The sequence below is a fragment of the Kogia breviceps genome, chromosome 3 (assembly GCF_026419965.1).
Source record: "Kogia breviceps isolate mKogBre1 chromosome 3, mKogBre1 haplotype 1, whole genome shotgun sequence".
NCBI lineage: Eukaryota > Metazoa > Chordata > Mammalia > Artiodactyla > Physeteridae > Kogia > Kogia breviceps.
Window position 1 is genome coordinate 63,675,185 of NC_081312.1, and position 19,929 is coordinate 63,695,113.

General features: G+C 34.6%; 1 protein-coding gene across 8 annotated transcripts in view; it reads left to right on the forward strand.

Moving 5' to 3' along the window:
* Positions 1 to 19,929, forward strand: part of RALGAPA1 (Ral GTPase activating protein catalytic subunit alpha 1) — a 236,799-nt gene that overhangs the window by 122,237 nt on the left and 94,633 nt on the right. For 4 of the 8 annotated variants that reach the window (XM_059056514.2, XM_067028577.1, XM_067028580.1 and 1 more), the window contains 10 exons: positions 1,012 to 2,547; positions 4,304 to 4,428; positions 5,629 to 5,845; positions 6,913 to 7,089; positions 9,030 to 9,182; positions 11,492 to 11,685; positions 11,910 to 12,008; positions 12,764 to 12,919; positions 14,522 to 14,650; positions 18,743 to 18,868. In XM_059056514.2, the coding sequence (XP_058912497.1) occupies positions 1,012 to 2,547; positions 4,304 to 4,428; positions 5,629 to 5,845; positions 6,913 to 7,089; positions 9,030 to 9,182; positions 11,492 to 11,685; positions 11,910 to 12,008; positions 12,764 to 12,919; positions 14,522 to 14,650; positions 18,743 to 18,868 (2,912 nt within the window). The remainder of the gene's footprint in view (positions 1 to 1,011; positions 2,548 to 4,303; positions 4,429 to 5,628; positions 5,846 to 6,912; positions 7,090 to 9,029; positions 9,183 to 11,491; positions 11,686 to 11,909; positions 12,009 to 12,763; positions 12,920 to 14,521; positions 14,651 to 18,742; positions 18,869 to 19,929) is intronic. The other 4 variants (XM_067028578.1, XM_067028579.1, XM_067028581.1 and 1 more) reach the window with 1 other exon arrangement.

Here is a 19,929-nt window from a genome sequence, read left to right on the forward strand (position 1 = left end):
CAGCTAAATCGTATTTCATATTGTGATTTTCAATTTCGTAAATATTTTTGAGGATTTACCATATACTTAGCACTTCAGGCAGTAAAAACAAGGTAATGACGTTGAACACTAAACCTGCTTCTCAAATTTGAGAGAGTGGCTTCATCTCTTTGGGCCTCAGTTTCCTCAGTGAGAGAGTTAAATAATCTGTGATGTCCATTTTGACTCTAAAATCTGTAATTTAAAAGAAATGTAAGAAGCCATAGGTACAGTTTTTAGGCTTTGATGGTTATTTAATGGAATGGGCCAGTGATAGGCAGAGAATGTTTCTTCCTAGTAGATTAATGGTGTTTGTGTCAGAAATGAAAAAGTACGATTAATTTTTTTAGCAATGTATTAGTTTTATTTGATAGGATGAATAGATTTTAATACTATAATTAAATAAAGTAAAATACCTCAGTAGAACAGATAAATAGTTTCCTGACAAAGAGAACTTTAGGAAGAGGGTGGAGATTTCCATGTGTAATCTGTGATCAAATAGATAAGCAAGATTTGAAGAAAAGTGATGCCTCTTGCCTGGTAAGGAAGGAAACAGGAATTTATAAGACCCTATAAGATTCTGCAGTGGGATATTCAGATCAGCTTTTTTGTGTTAAGATCTACTTTTTCTGCTTGGAACTTAAATAAGTACAAAAAATTGAATAGCAAGTTTGAATTGCTTGATTTATTGGCACAGCTCTATCTTTAACTGCACTTCCAAATGTTTCATCATCTCACTGTCTATTTCTATGCATGTTAACATATTAAAATGTATTCTGGTAGTTTTCTAATTCATTTATACTACATGCTATATTGGCTTGTGCACATCGTTATTTAAAAACAGATTTGTATTTTTAATAGATTTTCTTTCATTGAGCTTACAAAAAATCTCAAAAATTTTTATTTTTAAGCATATGCTTAGGGTATGGTTGAAATTAATACTTATTTTTCATGTTCATATAGTTCCTACTCTGTAATTTTTCTTTTTAACAGATATTGATGATGCCCAAATACTTCCTCGTTCAACTAGAGTCAGACATTTTTCACAAAGTGAAGACACTGGAAACGAAGTTTTTGGTGCTTTGAGTGAGGAGCAGCCATTGCCTCGAAGTAGCAGCACTTCTGACATCTTGGAACCATTCACTGTTGAACGAGCCAAAGGTGCAGTTCCTGTAATTGACAGTTCGTCCCGTCATGCACCAAGCTTGCAGAGTTCCACAGAGGCTTCTTCAATAACTAGATCCACTGAAAGCCACATCACTGATACTCATAGTAGAGAGTCTTCTCTGGAAGTTGGTGATAGCATATATGACCATCTTTGTCACTTAATAGATCCAGTAGAACTTGCAGATTCAGCTTTTGAACAAATCCAGTACATTGACCTTGAAGGAGATGATGATCTTCTTTCCTCCCTGAAAGAATATTTTAAGGAAAACCAGGAAAGTCATAGTAAAAATGAGTTAGGTAAAGATGTAGCTTCACAGGAAGTGATTATTGCAGTAAATAGGGATGAAAGATCATCCTTAGATAAATTAGAACACATAGACCAGGAAAGTAAATCAGAAAATACCACCTCCTTTGTTGGGACTGCTGAAAACATACAGTTTCAAAAAGAATCAAACTCAGCTGTCTTCTTGAGTAACAGTGCACCCAACCAGTTAGATAGCTTTATGAGAACAAAAACTTCTGAAAAATGTAAACAACTAAACAGTGATAAACAGTCATCGGAACCTAGTTCGGGTAGCCCTTGTGATAAAGAAAAGAGGAAACATCTGTATAGACAAACAGCCACAGAATTAGATGCCTGTATAGATATAACACTAGCTAAAAAGGTTAAGGGTATGCAAATTAATGAAAAGATCATTGTCCCACATGTTTTGCATGCCAAGAAAACTACTCTAAAAGCACCTGTTAACCACAGAATGCCTCATGTGACAAGCACTAGCAAGCTTTCTCCAACTAAAAGGAGCTTGTCTGAAACAGTAACTCATAGAGCCAAAATCATGAAAATTGCTTCTAAAAAACGAAATAGTGTTCACGTTACTTTTAGACCATCTACTGAGTCAGTTCAGTTTTATAACCCTCTGGAAAACAAAGAGGCTCCGTGGAAGATGAGGCTGCGGAAGCTCAGTGGCTTTAGTAGCAGCAGCAATAGCGGCATCAGCAGCCCCCATGCCAGCTCAAACAGTGTTACTGAGCTAGTGAAACCCGGTGTGTACAGGCCTCTAGACACGGCATCAGTAAATAGTAAAACAGTTAAGGAATCTCCAGAGATCCCCACCGCCATATTACAAAAAGAAGGAATTGCTAGTAATCAGTTAGGAGGTAGTCGTAGTACTATTAAGTCGTCAAGTCACGAGGCAGGACTACAGCAGGGCTCCCTGGGTGGCGTTTATAAAACTGTTGTACATGCTCTTTCGAAGCCGAAGGCAAATGTTTCCCCACAGAGGCAGAACAGAATGCCACCAGAGGCTCCACTGAGGGATCTGTACAGTCATGTAATGGGCTATTTTGGAAGGAAAGCTGCAGGTGAGCACTAACAGTATGCAGAGCGCAAAAGGAGAAAGACAGCACCAGTTTGGCTTAATGCAACTGAAGCAAGCTATAAGCAATCAAAAAGCTTTGGGATGGTCACTGCTTTCTCTGTTTGGTTATGCATGCGCCTTTCCCCAGCTGTATTTTTCCCAGCATAAAATGTTTATTTAAATTACTAATTTCCCTTATAAAGCATTTAGTTAAACCTCTTTGCTGCTGAACAAGATAGGAAAGAGGGACATACAGGAAAATTTAATGACCTTCCAAAGGCTATCTAAATCAGATATTTTTCTGAGTGTGTACTACACGAACCTTGAAATTAAGTTTACCGAGGAGTTGGAATACTTTCTCCCCTGCCCCCCCCACAATAGTTTACATTTAAAAGGGCCCCAGCTCTATATAATTGGGTTCATTTATTTTTACTGCTGATTTACTTGATTTTATCTTTTTCTTGGTAGATTACTGTGACATGATATAACATAATGGAAATAAAGGTCCCACAACCAACACCAACATTTTTAGTTAACTGTCATTGAAGAGGAAATTATTTCTTAAACCTCAAAGTGGACTCAGTTACTTTTCATTTACACCATTTGCAAACAAGCTGTAGGCTTTTTAGTTTTGCATTCATTTGTATAGAATGCAAGTTACATCCTTAAAACACTTATCGTTACTTTCTTTTTTCTGAGATTTTAGATGTGCATAAAGGTTTCATGATAGCCAATCATGATTTAAATATGGAACCTCTATGGACAGATTACAGAAAGCAAGATTATGGTAACTTTTCTCTTATGTTGATTCAAATTTAAAATAACTTCACAGTTATAGAAAATTAACTTTCAGCAGTAAGGTAGGTTTTGATTTTATTTGTTTAACATGGTTTTTGTTAGCATGATTAACAGAACGCTGCATCTTGCACTGAGCCATTAATGCCACTTGAGGGCAGTATTTGACAGCTTAAAAAAGCCTGGCCAAGTAGTATAACGATAATGGTATTTCAGAGTGATTTCCTGACCATTATATATTCTTAACCTGAAATGCTTTGTAGTTCATTAGGAATATAAACAGTGTTGATATCCTTTGGTTGCAGAGAAATCACCTTTTCAACAGCATAATAGTGAAATAAGTAAATATCATTTTCTGTAAGTTAGTTTCCCAAGTTTAAAACTTTCTTGTTAATGTAAATCATAATGTAGTCATAAAAGAATCAAACTAACTATTGTGGGGTTTTGTTTTAAACAGAAAAATCTTTGTGAAAATAAATCTCTTTTTTCTTAAAGCATAAAATTAGATTTGTAGTGAATAGAAACAACATAATGTCAAAATCATAGAATTTTAATTCATTAATATCTAAACTTAAATTCAAGGAATATATTTCTTGCAAATATTCTTTGGGGAAAATGAAATTATAAATTATTAAGGCTCCAAATAGAAGCAGAGGCAGGAAGAAAGAAAAATATACCAGTTTCTTTATAGGCAATATTAACCTAACTTCAACTAGTGCTTATCTATAAGCTTTCTTGCTGTTTAAGGTTATACTGAAGATTGACTAACATCTGCTTAGTTAAATAAAGTAAATATCAATTTACTAATTCTTAAAATTAAATCTAAAAGGAGAGAAATTATTCGTAGATGCATGTTTGGCAAATAATTGATATGGCATAGGTAATTTTTTGGCTGTTTTTGTTTTAAATTTAGGAAATGTAGTTAAGTCTTTCTTCACTATATATAGTTATTTATTTATTTTTAGTCAATAAAGAGGACATGAGCACAAAACTGCCCCCTCTTAATAGTGATATTGGCAGCAGCAATGCTAATGTTCCTGATCTGATGGATGAGTTTATAGCAGAACGACTTCGAAGTGGTAATGCCTCAGTAAGTGTTATTTTATTTATTTGATTTTAGAGAGGAGGGTAGAGAAACTAAAAGATCTCTACATATGTACATATATATGTATATGATATACATGTGGAAAATTTTATTCAAATCAGCCCTCACCCCAAATTTAACGCTTTTTTGAATTAAGATTTTTAAATTATATTTTTATAGTATTTTTTATTCAAAGACCTAAAACAAGCAGGCTTTTAGTTTTGACCAGGGTGAAAATTTGGGATACCTGTTTGCTCAGCTTCTGTGGTATAAGCCACTACCTTCCTAGTTCTTTCTCTGTTTTTCATCTTTGCTCTTAGAGTACTCTGATGCCTGTTGCCAGCCCTCAGCAGGAAAGATAACAATGGAGGTCTTCTGGCCCAACTCACACCATTTTGATAGCATGCTAACATCGGTTACTTAATCATTACATATAACTTTGGAATAGATTTTAAAGTTATCCTTATCTTGAGTATTAGAATTAAGGCAAAATGAAAATAGAAGCAGTTTTATTCCTAATGATGCTTAATTATTAAGGAAAGATAAATATATGTGGAATTGCTTTTTTTTAAAGGACAATATTCCATTTAGATTTCAACCTGTCTCTTTAGTGAAAGTCTGTAGCTCCATTACATTTTCCTTTTTTTTTTTAAGTTTTTTTCCTTGAGTGGGAAAAAAGTTATAGAATTATTATATGTAATCATCATAGAATGACATCCTTGCTGTCATTCTTCCCTCTCTCATCTCTTCCATTTCTTTCTTTTTCTCTTTTCTTTTCTTCTGCACAGCTTGTGGGGATCCCTTAGTTCCCCAACCAGGGATCAAACCCATGCCCCCTGCAGTGGAAGTGCAGGATCCTAACCACTGGACCGCCAGGGAATTCCCTCTTCCATTTGCCTCTTTTTTTCCCATTTGAATACTTTGCTCTTATCTTAATATTCACTCCATGGATCCTTTTGAGGCTTCAGGGTCTCGGGCCCAGCACCAAATGGTATTTAAGTCTTTGCTTTAGCCAGACCAACAGTAGTTCAGGATCCAGCTCCATGGAGTTACGTAGAGTCTTCAGTTAGTGTTTCCCCCCCTCCTACTTCATGCCCTAAATTTCAACATTTATTGTGATGATTGTCTTGGAAATTAAAGATTTCAGATGCTCAATGAGAATTCAAAAAAAGTTTTTTAATGGTAAAATGTTTCTTGAATTTTTAGACTATGACAAGAAGAGGAAGTAGTCCAGGTAGCCTCGAAATTCCCAAAGACCTCCCTGATATTCTAAACAAGCAGAACCAAATGCGCCCTATTGATGACCCAGGTGTGCCCTCAGAATGGACTTCTCCTGCCAGTGCAGGGAGCAGTGACCTTATCAGCTCAGATAGTCATTCGGATTCTTTCAGCGCTTTTCAATATGATGGCCGAAAATTTGACAGCAAGTATCTTTTTTCTGTTTGAGCAGTACGGTTTTTTGTTGATTTGTTTTCTGTTTGAGACTGACTGACAGTTTACGTAACCATCATATTCCTCTCTAACATTACTTAGGGGTTCCCATATACGTATTTTGATTTCATTTTCAGTGGAACTCCAAAAGAAGTTTTAGGGAATCACTTCAGGTTGAGATCTCTTTATTTTGCCAACTAAAGGCATTTAAAAAACAAAAACCAATGTTCTTTCATAGAACAAATGATATTTTAAGACCATACACATAGACAGGAAAAAGGATGGACTTGGTGTTAGAATAAAGGACAGTCATGATTATGAGTTGGACTATTTCATGCAGTTGTATTTGGGGACCACCATCTAGTTATGGTCAGTGCTTCAGCATGTTCAGTACAGTTACATTCAATGCTATGGTACCCAGAACCTTACTTGAATAATTGCTTCATGTTAAAATGACATCAGTGATAGTATTTGGTGCTATATCACTACCACATAGCTTTTCTGCTGTAATTCTATATTACACTTGGCAGTCAGTGAAGGGTACCAAAATTTAAAAGAGGAAAGTCAAAATCTTGGGAACCAACTTTGTGAAGAGCTGGGAGATGCATTGGAGAATTATGTTTCTTGCCCTCATGGATTATATACTACTCTGATCTTGGACTGAAAATATGATTTGAGAGAAAAATGACTCTTACCACGTATGTGGCATTTTTATTATATATATCTCTCTTCTAGAGATTATAAAACTTGAAAAGCAGTTAAGTATATTTCCAATGATCAGAAAACAGGGATAAGAATAGTGATGATATGTTGTATGTCTCTGTCCTTTTATCATTATTTTTGTTAATAATAGACTATGAGGATCTTTAAAAATTTGTTTCTAATTATAAACTTCAAAGTGTTAACATTATTTACCCTTGCCTGAATGGTATGTAAATAGAATAAATTTGGGGGGAATGTTCATATTTAATTATTTTGATGAAGTAGCTGTGTCTCTTTTGTAAATATTTTTTTTTTGTAATTGGAACTTCTGTACACTAACATTTCTTCTTCCTATAGATTTTGGCTTTGGAGCTGATACTGGGAATGCATCCTCTGCTGATGTGGATTCAGGTTCTGGCCATTATCAGAGTGCTGAAGAGCAAGAAGTGGCTAGTCTAACCACACTTCACATCGATTCGGAAACAAGCAGTCTTAATCAACAAGCTTTTTGTACTGAAGTTGCAACGGTTACTGGTAAAGTTACTCAAGGGAGTGTATTCCTTAAATGCATTTTTTTTAAGCCACCAAAGAACCTTTTCAGACTTGTATTTGATAGATTTTATGTATTACTTATTACTATTTAAGTATTATTTTTTTCACTCATCTTTATGTAACAATGGAGGGGGAAAAACATTGATATAAGAGTTTCTTGACCTGGAGTCCACATGGATAAGCTTCAGGGAACTCTGTGAACTCCTAATACCGTACGCAAAATTTTGTGTGTGTTTGCACCAGAGCATTTCCTGCAGCAATTTTTAAATAAATAACCAAAAAAAGTTGAGGTACTGTACTTTCATTGATTCTCAGAGTTAGCCTAGATTTTTGTAGATTTCTTTGGTAAACTATTTATTATTGAAAACATAAAGCACACTGCCTAAAATAAGGTCTGTTTGTCAATATACTAATATTCTGTATTTATATAGTAAATTAATATAGTAAATTATGCTTTTCAGCAACTTATTATGGATGGTCAAACCTGACAATAATATGACAAGTGGGGTCCAAGAAATTGAGTCGTGAAAGGCAGGGTCACATTATTCCAAGAGCAGTAGTGACCAGAGGGAGCCTGAGTAGCCTGTGGCCCATACTTCAAGAGTTCCACTGCATTATCCAGATTCACTCTGGTTCCTACTGCAGTTTGACATCCTTTTGATGGATGATGGATGAAATATCAATAGGGTGGTTTTTGCATCCTGTGGTTGGCTGGAACTTAAAAGACTGGAGCAGTGATGTCTGCATGTCTGAATTAGGCACATTTCTTCAGCCAAATCTAACTGATGAAATTTGGCCAGTGAAATATTCAGCAGGCAGGAACCCATCCTATGTTTTCACATTCTTCTTTTCCACATCTTTTCTACCAGAGGATAAGTAAGAACTTTAGCCTGCCCATTGCAGAATGAGGGCTGAGTGGAAAATAGGAGCCAGTTTGGTTGGATCCACAGTCTGATCGTTACAGGATTTAAGTTACTACTCAAGAATTCTTATTTTACAATAAACACCTTTTACTGTAGTTGTCCTTAAACATAAATTTAGATGAAAATTTGGATGAAAAGATACTCAACATTACTAGTAATCAGGGAATATAAATAATCCATGAGGTACCACTATACACATAATAAATCAGCTCAAGTTAAAAACACAATACCAGTGTTGAAGAGAGTGTGGAGCAACTGGAAATATCATACATTACATTATTATAAAGGGAATGCAAAATGGTAGGGCCACTCTGCAAAAATATGGCAGTATCTTTTAAAATTAAACATACATTTACCATATGACCATTCCTAGGTATTTATTTCAGACATTTGTATGTGAAAGTTCATAACAGCATTACTCACAGTAGCTAAATTGAAAATAGTCCAAATACCCATTAACCAGTGAATGAATAATCAGATGGTAATGTATTCATCCATCCAGTATTCATTGAAATAGTACTCAGCAATAAAAAGGAATTAAATGCTAATATATGCAAAACCATAGCTGACTCTCAAAAATATGCTTTTAAATGAAAGATGTCAAGGCCAGCAATGTTAGTTACATATAGCAATGGGCAAGTTTCTCTTCTCCTGAATTGCCTCATGCCTAAAGTAAGTGAAATAAAGTAGCAATGGGTACCAGAGTTCTGTAGCTGGACCAGGAATGGAAGTAGGCATTCTTGCTCTCACTGATGGCCCCTATTAATTGGTATGTCCAGTTCTCATTCCACACTAGTCCCATAGTAGACATGGAATGAGACTGCTAGATATGAAATCTTGTACAGTATTATGATTTTATTGACCTCTTTGGCCAGTTTATAACCTGATATATCTTTTGATGTTTTCAATTTGTGTTTTATTGGGCTTTTAAGCATTACATCTTAGGTAGAGGGTATTGAATATATTCTTTGTGGTAATTTTATGAAATTATATTTACAGGTTCAGAAAGTGCCTCTCCAGTCCATTCAGCTCTGGGATCCAGGTCACAGACACCTTCTCCTTCCACACTGAATATAGATCACATGGAACAGAAGGATCTACAGCTCGATGAGAAGCTCCACCACTCTGTTCTACAGACGCCAGATGACCTAGGCAATATTTGGAAATTAGATCTTTGCCATTTTTTCCTTTCAGGGCATTAGTGTCAGGAGATCTTAAATAAGGCATCTTAAATTTGATTATTTTATATATGTTATATAAAAATCATTATAAGTCTTTTGGACTTTTCTGTCTTTGGGAAATTAATTAGTATAACATTTTTTTTCTTGCCCTTAAAGAAAGATATTTGCATTCTGATTTTTGTTATTTGATATTTTATTATAGTTGATTATAGTCCTGGTATTAGTGGTTACATTATTTTTGTATGTTATATTATCATTTACGTTACCATTTCCTGAAGCAGGACATACATAATTTGGCATCGTTATTCTTAATATTTTATCTGAAGAACCTGCTGAATCGAAGTAGGCTGTCCAAATGAAGTATTTTTATATTTAAGTAAATGTTTAAAAGTGACTAGGAAACCTTAGAAACTGCAAGTTAATAAAAAGTTATTTTTGTTAAGTCCTACATCATGTAACAAACATCAGGATAAAAAGTCATTTTGCAAATATGCCAGAAAATTTGGTCAAGGACACAGTTGATAAGATATTTATAGTGAATAATATAAAATACTAGTTTTCATTGGTAATGCAGCACATTTACTCTCTGACCAAAGGAAGAAATTTAAAACCATGTGACTTCTGTCCCCCCACGCCCCCCTTTTAAGGTACTCATTCTCTTAATATGCAATTACCTTGCAATTACATAGCCCTAATTTTCTGGGTGTAGATTATTTCTGACCTTTTCTTTCCTCACCTTGGCCTGCAGTTTTTTGGTTTTTTCGTTTTTATTTTCAGCTTTTTCCCCAACATTTGGAAAAAATTTCAAACTCATGGAAAAGTTGTACAACTAGTAAAATGAATACCCATAAATCCTTCAGATAAATTCACCAGTTGTTAATATTTTACCACTTTATCTTTCTCTCTACCTACACACACACACACACACGCATGAAAACAACCCCACTGTACCCACCCTTTTGTTTTCCTGAGCCATTTAAGAGTGAATTGCAAAAAAAAAAAAAAAAAAAAGAGTGAATTGCAAGTACCCTTTACACCTAAACACTTCAGCAATTATGTCCTAAGAATAAGTATACATTTCCTGCCTAACCATAATATAGGGGCCATGTTCAGGATATTTAACATTGATACATCATTGCAATTTTAGTCTATAGTCAGTTATCCTCAGTTGTTCCAATAATATCCTTCATAGTTACCAATCAGTTGAGTTATCACTATATTATGAAGGTTCTGTAGAATAGAGAGATGTTAACAGTGATGGTTAACCCTGTAGTGTTTTTTTAAATTTTTATTTTAGTGAATTTACACCAGAAACCTGTTTTTATTATTGTGAAAGACTGTCCAGTAACTTTTTAATAATATACTCAGTTATTGTACACTTTACATGCAGAGAAAAAAGTTAAACATTAAGAGTAAAGGATGTACATATACTCTGTATGACTTTGTAAATTATCAGTACACTGAGATATTATCAAGCAGGAAAAAGTCTTTACTGACTTTCTAATGATTTTGCCTTTTCCGTTATATACATTGCATAGAATGATGGCTTTTTTTTTTTTCTTTTTTTTTAAGCTGGAGGAGATCTATAATGGTACCTACCTAAACCATCTATTTTACAGATGAGGAGCTGTAGCTTCAGGGAGGTTATTAAATAATTTGTACAATATCACATAATTAGTGACAGAAATGAGACTAAGACCCTAGGTTACCTATATGTCTTATATATAATCATGCCAATATTAATAAACAAAATAAATGTAATTATGGAAATTTTAGATTATATTTAAATTATTTTTTTCATGCCATTGTGATATCCCTTTTAATGCTAGGCCTGACTTAATTGTGAAATACAGAAATATATTTCTTCGGGAGGTTTAATTACAAAGAAATAAGCTTAGGAAGACTTCCTACAGGATCTGCCTTCAGCCTGAGATTTTCTGTTAATTTGATGAGGGAACTTGAAGTAGCTATTAGGTAAAAGAGAGAGTATGTACTTTATAAATATGATCTTTATGTCAAACATAAACTTCTCCATCTGGTATCATTTTCTCCTTAGGTCATTCTAGGTAGATGCACTATTGCATAAGTAATTATTGTCAAAATAAGGAATTATGAACTAGCAAGGTTTTGACCTTACCAGGAAAAAATAACACTGATGCATCTTAACATTTTTTTATTCACTTTTGTAGATATTTAAGATTATTAATTTGACTCCTATGTGTTTTTGTGATCAGTTCTCTAGAAAAATTACTGACACCAGTGAATTTTTTTTTTCTATAGAAATCAGTGAATTTCCATCTGAATGCTGTAGTGTGATGGCAGGGGGCACCCTCACTGGATGGCATGCTGATGTTGCTACTGTAATGTGGCGAAGAATGCTAGGTATTTTGGGAGATGTCAACGCTATTATGGATCCTGAAATACATGCTCAAGTTTTTGATTACCTCTGTGAACTTTGGCAGAATCTAGCTAAGGTAAAAAAGAAAAAGATAAAAAGGGAGAAGGAAAGAAAAATAAAGTATTAAGAAGTACAGAAAAAGCCTTAGATAACATCCACCCCGGCACTACGAGCTGATGCTTTAACCATGTTTAAATATATAGTTAGTGGTAGGAACTAGATCTCAAGTTTAAGGTAAAACAAACTGGGAAAGAGAACACTTTTCATAAAGGTTTGTTGCATTTTATTTGAAAATTACAGATTAGAGATAACCTTGGCATTTCAACTGATAACCTGACCTCCCCTTCTCCACCGATTTTAATTCCTCCACTGAGAATTCTTACACCTTGGCTTTTCAAGGTAAGCTTAATATATGAAATATTAATTAAAAAGTTTCATTTAGTAAATAAGTATGTGGTCAGTCTCAAACAGTAGAGAGAGAGAAGACTATTGTGTAGTCTTCTAGAGCACTTAGTTTTGTTTTTTCTGTGTTTTTGTGTTTTTTTTGCCTTTGTTAAAATTTATTGAAGTATAGTTGATTTACAATGTTGTGTTAATTTCTGCTCTACAGCAAGCAAAGCAATTCAGTTATACATATATATACACATACTTTTTCATGTTCTTTTCTGTTATGGTTTATCACAGGATATTGAATATAGTTCCCTGTAGAGCACTTAATTTTTAACTAGCCATTAGGGGTTATATACAGAGGAGAGTGGGCCTAGCAAAATTATCATTTAGGTTGCATCATTTTTATTACTAAAACAAAAATGAATATAGTAAATTATGTTTTTATTGTATTTAAATGAAATGTAAAGCTCAGTTATGTGTTATAGAATATGCTATGTACTTCTAAAGAACTAATTCTTTTAAGTATTATTTGATATGTTTGGTGCATTTTCCTAAGTGAAACAGTGTATAGTTATTCACACCTACATTGTATCATTTTAATGATAAAAATAATTTTAGGAATCCTGATATTTAGTTCATTAAAGAAAATGGGTCAACATAGAAATAAATGAAAACAAATATATTGCTTGCTATATTCAATTGTTTCAGTATTTAACGAAGAGTATTTGGTTTTGAATATTAAAAACAACATCTTTCAATTGTAGGCAACCATGTTAACTGATAAATATAAACAAGGTAAATTACACGCCTATAAACTTATTTGTAATACAATGAAAAGAAGACAAGATGTTTCTCCAAATAGAGATTTCCTAACACACTTCTACAATATAATGCACTGTGGATTACTTCATATTGACCAGGTAAATATATGTACTTTCTAACAAGTCGCTTTATAAGTTTATCTTTGATTCTTTATTCTGTTTAACTCTTGACTTTCAAGGTGTACAATTAAAAACATTCCCTTACATTGTAATTTATTTACAGATTTATTCCATTTATAACCTCATTTATTCTGAAGCATAGTTTCAAAACAAGCTATTGTAGTTGGGAGATTGACTTGATTATTAAGTGCATCTTTCTTCTAATGTTATACGAACTGTTCACTTTTTGAAGAGATTAAAACATCCTTTGCTTACGCTGACAACATCTTCCTTTAATGTCCTAATATACTTATTCTTAGGTATTTTGTAATTGTTACTTGATAACTGGCACTTGGGACTTATGTATTTGTTCAGCTAGTCATGCAGCAGTCAGAGGTTTTTTCCTACTCTTAAGAGTCAGCACATCACATTTTCTTATTTTTATAAATTGTATTACCATAGTGACAAGTATATTGATTTGCATCAATATAGCCATTACATTAGATAGTCATAAATATGTCTCTAGAATATTACTTCACGGGTCTTAATCCTGGCCATAAAACTGAAAAGTATAGGAAAGTTGCTGGTCAAAGTAATGTAAATGTTTGTAATCATGACGTGGTTAAATTTCACTTGCAGTTCATTTCAGAAGCATTAAATTAATATTAAAAGATGACAATAATGTATCTTTCTGAAAAGTGAAAAAATTTCTCGTGTTAATTTGAAATAATTATAGTGTTCTACCTTATAAACATGTCTCAAATAAAATGATATTCTTAATTACTGGATAAAGAGCTTTCATTTAAATTGGATTGAGTAATACAACCTGCTATACTGCATCCTCATGGTAAATTACAAAGGCAAAGTGAATGAATAACCAAGTTGAGAATATTCCCTTTAAAATGCCTGTGTCTTGGGCTTCCCTGGTGGCGCAGTGGTTGAGAATCCGCCTGCCGATGCAGGGGACGCGGGTTCATGCCCCGGTCCGGGAAGATCCCACATACTGCGGAGCAGCTGGGCCCGTGAGCCATGGCCGCTGAGCCTGTGCATCCGGAGCCTGTGCTCCGCAACGGGAGAGGCCACAACAGTGAGAGGCCTGCGTACCACAAAAAAAAAAAAAAAAAAAAAAAATGCCTGTGTCTGGATTTCTGAGGCTAGATGTCTATCATCAAAGGACTTCAATTTTTCTAAAAAGGAGAATTTCTCCAGTTGCCACATAACAGGTCACGCAACTTCAGACATCAGAGTTATCACATGGAAGCAAATAGGTGGCAGAAGGAACTACTCTGCAATTAAGTTTTACAACACATGGGCCTTATATTTTTAACCCTCCAAAGCAGAGACCCTTCTAACTGGCTCTCTAGGGTGAAAAAAAAAAAAAATGCTGTATTGTTTAAAAAAAAATGTTTTCAGTTTACTTTCCTGTGACAAAATATAGTACTAAGCATGGATTATTTGGAAGAATTAAAATTAGTCTTTGCAGTTAGCCAACCAGTTATAGTTATTACCTGTTTTATTATTTCCTACATTGTCTATTTTTAAGGATACTGATTAGCTGTACACTTGTGATATTTTTCTTCTCCTCTTTTCTTTATTCCTAAGGATATTGTCAATACAATCATCAAGCACTGCTCACCTCAATTTTTTTCACTTGGTTTGCCTGGTGCCACGATGCTTATTATGGATTTTATTGTAGCAGCTGGTAGAGTGGCTTCTTCAGCTTTTCTCAATGTAAGTTTTTATTTCCTGTCCTTCATAATATAACAAACTGTGGTTAACCAAGATTCAGCTAACAGAGCAACAAAGGAAGAGCCATTGTTGATAAAATATAACAAACTGATGTTCAGGAAGATATGTAATTTAATTAGAATTGAATGTCTCTCCCACTTAAAAAAAAAGTAAACAATTCTGAAGTGTAAGAAAGTACTAAAATTATTTGATAAATTGACCCAGGAGCTACAAAAATGGGTTAAATCTGATAAGCAAAACAATTGAAAATTGAGGAAATCTAAGGAAACAAACAGGGAGGGAAGAAAATTTTGAAAATGGGCAATGAGCTATAGCAAAAGAGAAGAAAGAAATATAGGTGAGTTAACCCAGAAATATGCTCTAGGAGTAAACTCTAGAACAGCATGAGAGGATTTTTCATACAGTTTGGAGCTGTGAGACAATGCCAGGTAACTTAGTATAACTGGAACATGTTCAGATATAAGTGGCAGAAGTGAACTAAGGAGGAAGTCAGTAACTCTGTTTATAGTGCTCAAGAGGTTAGATTTCATCCTAAGGAAAGAATGAGTAGCCATTGAAAGATTTTAAGCAGAGTGACATGATCACATTTGTATTTCAGAAAGATCACCCTGGAACAAAGTATAAATGAGAAATAACTGAACATCTACTGGGAAAAACCAAAAGTATTTGGGAAAGAAAAATCAGTCATACTTGACTAGTGCTTTATGACTTGCAAAGCAGTTTAACATATGTTATTTCATTTATAAGCTGCAAAAGACCAACAGTGAATGAAAAGGAGTTCCTATTCTAGGAAGCTGCCTGTTAGACACCCATGAGATGTCAGAAGGGCCACTGTATGTACAAGTCAGAACCTCAAAGGAGATGTCTGGACCAAAAATGTAAAGCTGTGAGACATTAGCTTACAGATGCTATTGAAAGCCATGAAACTGGATACAGTTACCTAGAGGAAGTGTGCAAATAAGAGAACAACCCATATTTATAGCTAGTTATTAACCCTGTTCCCTAGTTCCTGGAGAGCAGTGATCATGTCTTACTTATCTTGGCATCTTCAGGGCCTGGCACAGCCTCAGGGTTATAGATATTTATTAATTGAATCTGTAAATATATATTCAGCACTTAGTATGTGTTCAACATGGTGCTAAGCCCTTTTGTGGTTATTAAACTTTTGTTTCTCCTTGTGTACAAAGTGTTCCTTTGGGTGGAATATAGAAGGATATAGAATAAATGAGATACACGTTGTACTCAGGGAACATATAGTCTGCTGCTGGGAAGATAGAAAAATATATTAACAACTATAGAATGTAGGACAACAAAGAGGTACCCGTAGGAGGAGCTTAGCATAGTGGTTAAAAGCATGGGTTCATATCCCAGCTCTGCCACTTAATTAGCCGTGAGACCTTGTGCAAGTTACTTGATTTCTCTGTGTCTAAGTTTCTTCATCTGTAAAATGGAGGTAACCTTCCTCATCTGGTTATTTTATGGGGATTTGAGTTAATATTTGTAACATGGTTGGAACATTATATGACACATTGTATGTTCAATTTAAGTGTTTGTTAAACAAAATAAAATTATTTGGTAATTAAGACAGAGGAGAGATCTTTTTTTTTTAAGGGATATCAGGAGGTTCCATGGAAAAGATATTTGAGTAGGTCCATGAAATATTAGTATTATTTTTATGAGTGAAAATGGAGAAGGGGGAAGGTATTCCAGGCATAGGGAAACAGGCATGAGTAAGCTGTATCCTAGGAATGACAAATAATTCACTTTGTTTACAAGCTAGTTAGTCTAACTAAAGAGTAGTGGACACAAAGAACAGAAAGGTACTTTAGATCCCAGCTACCCAAAATGTGGTCTGCACACCGGAAGCATTTGGCATGCAGAATCTCAGACCTCATCCCAGACCTACTGAAACAGAATATACATTTTAACTATATCCCAAATAATTGGTATGGACAGTAAAGATTGAGAAGCACTGCTTTAGACTATATTTTGGAGGGTCTATTAATGCCGGGGATCAGATTATAATGCTATATTTTATATTAGATAAAGTTGAATTTTTTAATTTGTTATTTATTATTATTATTTTTTTTGCCGTACGCGGCCCTCTCACCGTTGTGGCCTCTCCCGTTGCGGAGCACAGGCTCCGGACGCGCAGGCTCAGCAGCCATGGCTCACGGGCCCAGCCGCTGCGCGGCATGTGGGATCTTTCCGGACTGGGGCACGAACCCGTGCCCCCTGCATCTGCAGGCAGACTCTCAACCACTGCGCCACCAGGGAAGCCCTAAATTTTTTAAAGTAGGGAGAGAGAGATGATTAAATCTGCGCTTTGCTAATGTTAAATAAGTGTATTAAACTGGGAATAGATTAAATGGAAGACAAACTAAAGATGGTAAACAAGTTACAAGGCTATTGTAGTATTATCAGAGTACACAGATTATCAATCTCGTGGATACTGGCAAAAGCTGATAGAACTCAGAGGAGCCTGATGCATAAACCAATGCCATTTTTTATGCATTTACTATGAAAACTATAACTATTCAGTTGGCTGATTATTCCAGATGAGTAGTAGGCACATTTCCTACAGCCCTGATGTCCTTAGGCATCCATTTTATGTGAGTAAACCTTCCTCCTATCTAGAAGGATACTACTTATGTAACATCCTTGGGAAAATTTTAAAAACAGTTGTTTTCTGTTTTCTGTGGTTCTTATGAGAACCTATTGAGAAAGGCTGCATAGGAAGCCAAATCATTACAAGAATTAAACCTGACACATCTCCACTGTAAGGTTATGGGCAGTCTTTTCCTCTGGACGGTGTTGGAGATACACAGTCTAAATCTTGCTCTTTGGAGTTTCATTTTAGATCACACACATATCATCTTCCTTTTGTTAATCCCCCCGCCCCTAGGCAGATTTCAAAGTAATTTGATTAGGTTTTGCCTTTCTTAATTACAGTTCCATTCCAGTTCTGCCTCCCATTATGCCCCACATACCTGAATGAATATTCCCAGTTTCTTTTATCCAACTTTAAAGAAAAACCCTTAGCTAATCTCTATCATTAAATATTGAGGGTTTTTTCAGTTTCATTTTTATAGTAAAATTGATTTTAAATCGGCATGGTGAGTGTGAGCTTACCCGCCCCATTATGCTGCTGGCCTTGTATCTGTAAATCTAGATTATTTTTTTAATATGGAAATGAGTTGTTTTGTTGAAAATCATAATAGAATACTCCTCCATCACCTCTGTTATAACATTTATTAACAAGGAAATCCTTTGGAGATAGGTTCTTGTTTTATGTAAATAGAAGAAGTTTTATATTTCTAATAGATTGGTTTTAGCATTTTTGTTAGGTGTTATTAAACATATAAATCAATTTGTAGGTATTTTAGTAAACAAAGCAATTTATCAGTAGGTGGATGTTGATGTTAGGTGGGCATGCCAGAAGGCAGAAGAAAAAAGAAATGTTCACTGCTGATACCTCAGAAATGGCTTAATACAGCTAAGGAAAAAAGATGAAAAGTTACCTTCATCTGCAGTCCAAGCATAATTTCTAATTTTGTTTTTAGTTAGTAGTATAGGTAGTGTTTTTATCATGTGCATAATATCATAAAACACATCTAGACTATTGCCTGTGTCTTGAAGATATAGTGACCATTTTCATCCTTAGTTACTTTATTCATCCTTAGATAGTAACGGATATAATCTAGAGATCATATAATGGATATAATCTAGAGATTACGATGTGTGAGTTGCCTTTAGAATGAAAGTATTTATATTTTTCCTCAAAATTAGGATAATTTTATGCTGTTAGTTAAAACTGTATTCCTGTCTACATACTCATTAGCTGTACCCACATTTCTGCTTATTAGCTGCTCTTAAAGAAAGCTCTGCTATTTGTTCATTGCATTTATTGAGAATAACAGTAGTTTATGTGGAAAGTATAGATGAAAACCTAATCTTTTTGTGTTCCCCTTTCCTTTTTGAATTTTGTCTTGTACTCTGACTTCCCTGTGTAATCTGGTTAGGTAATAAAGTAATTTTTCTGATAATTAAAGATTTTTAAAATCTGATACATAGGCACCAAGAGTGGAAGCACAAGTTCTTCTTGGATCTTTGGTTTGCTTTCCCAACTTATATTGTGAACTGCCTGCTCTCCATCCCAACATTCCTGATATTGCTGTGTCTCAATTTACAGATGTTAAGGTAAGAAATTAGGTGCTAATTTTAGCATTTAAATGACTTTATAATCATAACAGTATATTCAGTAAAATTTGTGTTCTTCATTTTCCTCTCGAAATCCACACAATCGTTAAAGAACTTTAGCCAGCTGTACCCCTCAGACACAAAGGCTGGAATGTCCATTAGGAGCATAACCTTTTTTTTTATAACTATTACTTTTGAAACATTTTCTCATTATTAAACCCACTCACATATCATTATCTTAGGATTCATTCATTCACTCACTGAACATTTATTGAAATCCCATGAGCCATATACTATGCTGCTAATGTAAGGCTTCTAAGATTGAGATGGCACTCGACCTGCATATTTGACTGTCTCCTTCTCCCAGTTTTCCAAGGTGACGAATCAAACAATGTAATGGAATATTCTGTTCTGCTATAGGAAACTGTGGAATTGGGGTGGAGATCCCATGTACCTAAAGCATTAACAGGCTTGAAGAGATGGTGCAAAATTGAACTGTCTATACAATTGCTTACCCAGATAGTAAATCTTTAAAAAAAAAAAAAAGATAGTGTCTAATTAGGAGTAGACATACCCTAATTGTTGTTTACAAGCCTTTTTAAAAATTTCAAGTAAAAAAAATTGGTGAAAAGTTGTTTTGTGCCTCTGTAGAGGTCAGCCTCTGTTTGAAGGGGAATGTATGACATGATCAGCATCCTTAGTCCTCTGGACTCAGTAATTCTCAGAGCAAGGTAGAGGGGAGTGGTGTGATCAGGTCTCCTAGTTAGGATAAAGGCACTTAGTGCTCTGGACCCAGCAATGTGCCTGATAGTGAATAATTCCATCACTAAGTCAAGACCTGTCTCTAACAATGCCCATGTATTATAAATTCCCACTGGTTTAACAGTCCTAAGAAGTTGTGCTTGTTATAGTAATTGCCAGATGGTCTCTGTTTGACCTGAATTGGCCCTAGAATTAGAAGGGATGAGAGAGGGGCATTCTATCTTCTCAGAAGTCATGCTGATGATTTTTTTTTTAAACTTGTGCTTCCTCTGAAAGAAATGTTTTAAAAAATCAAATTT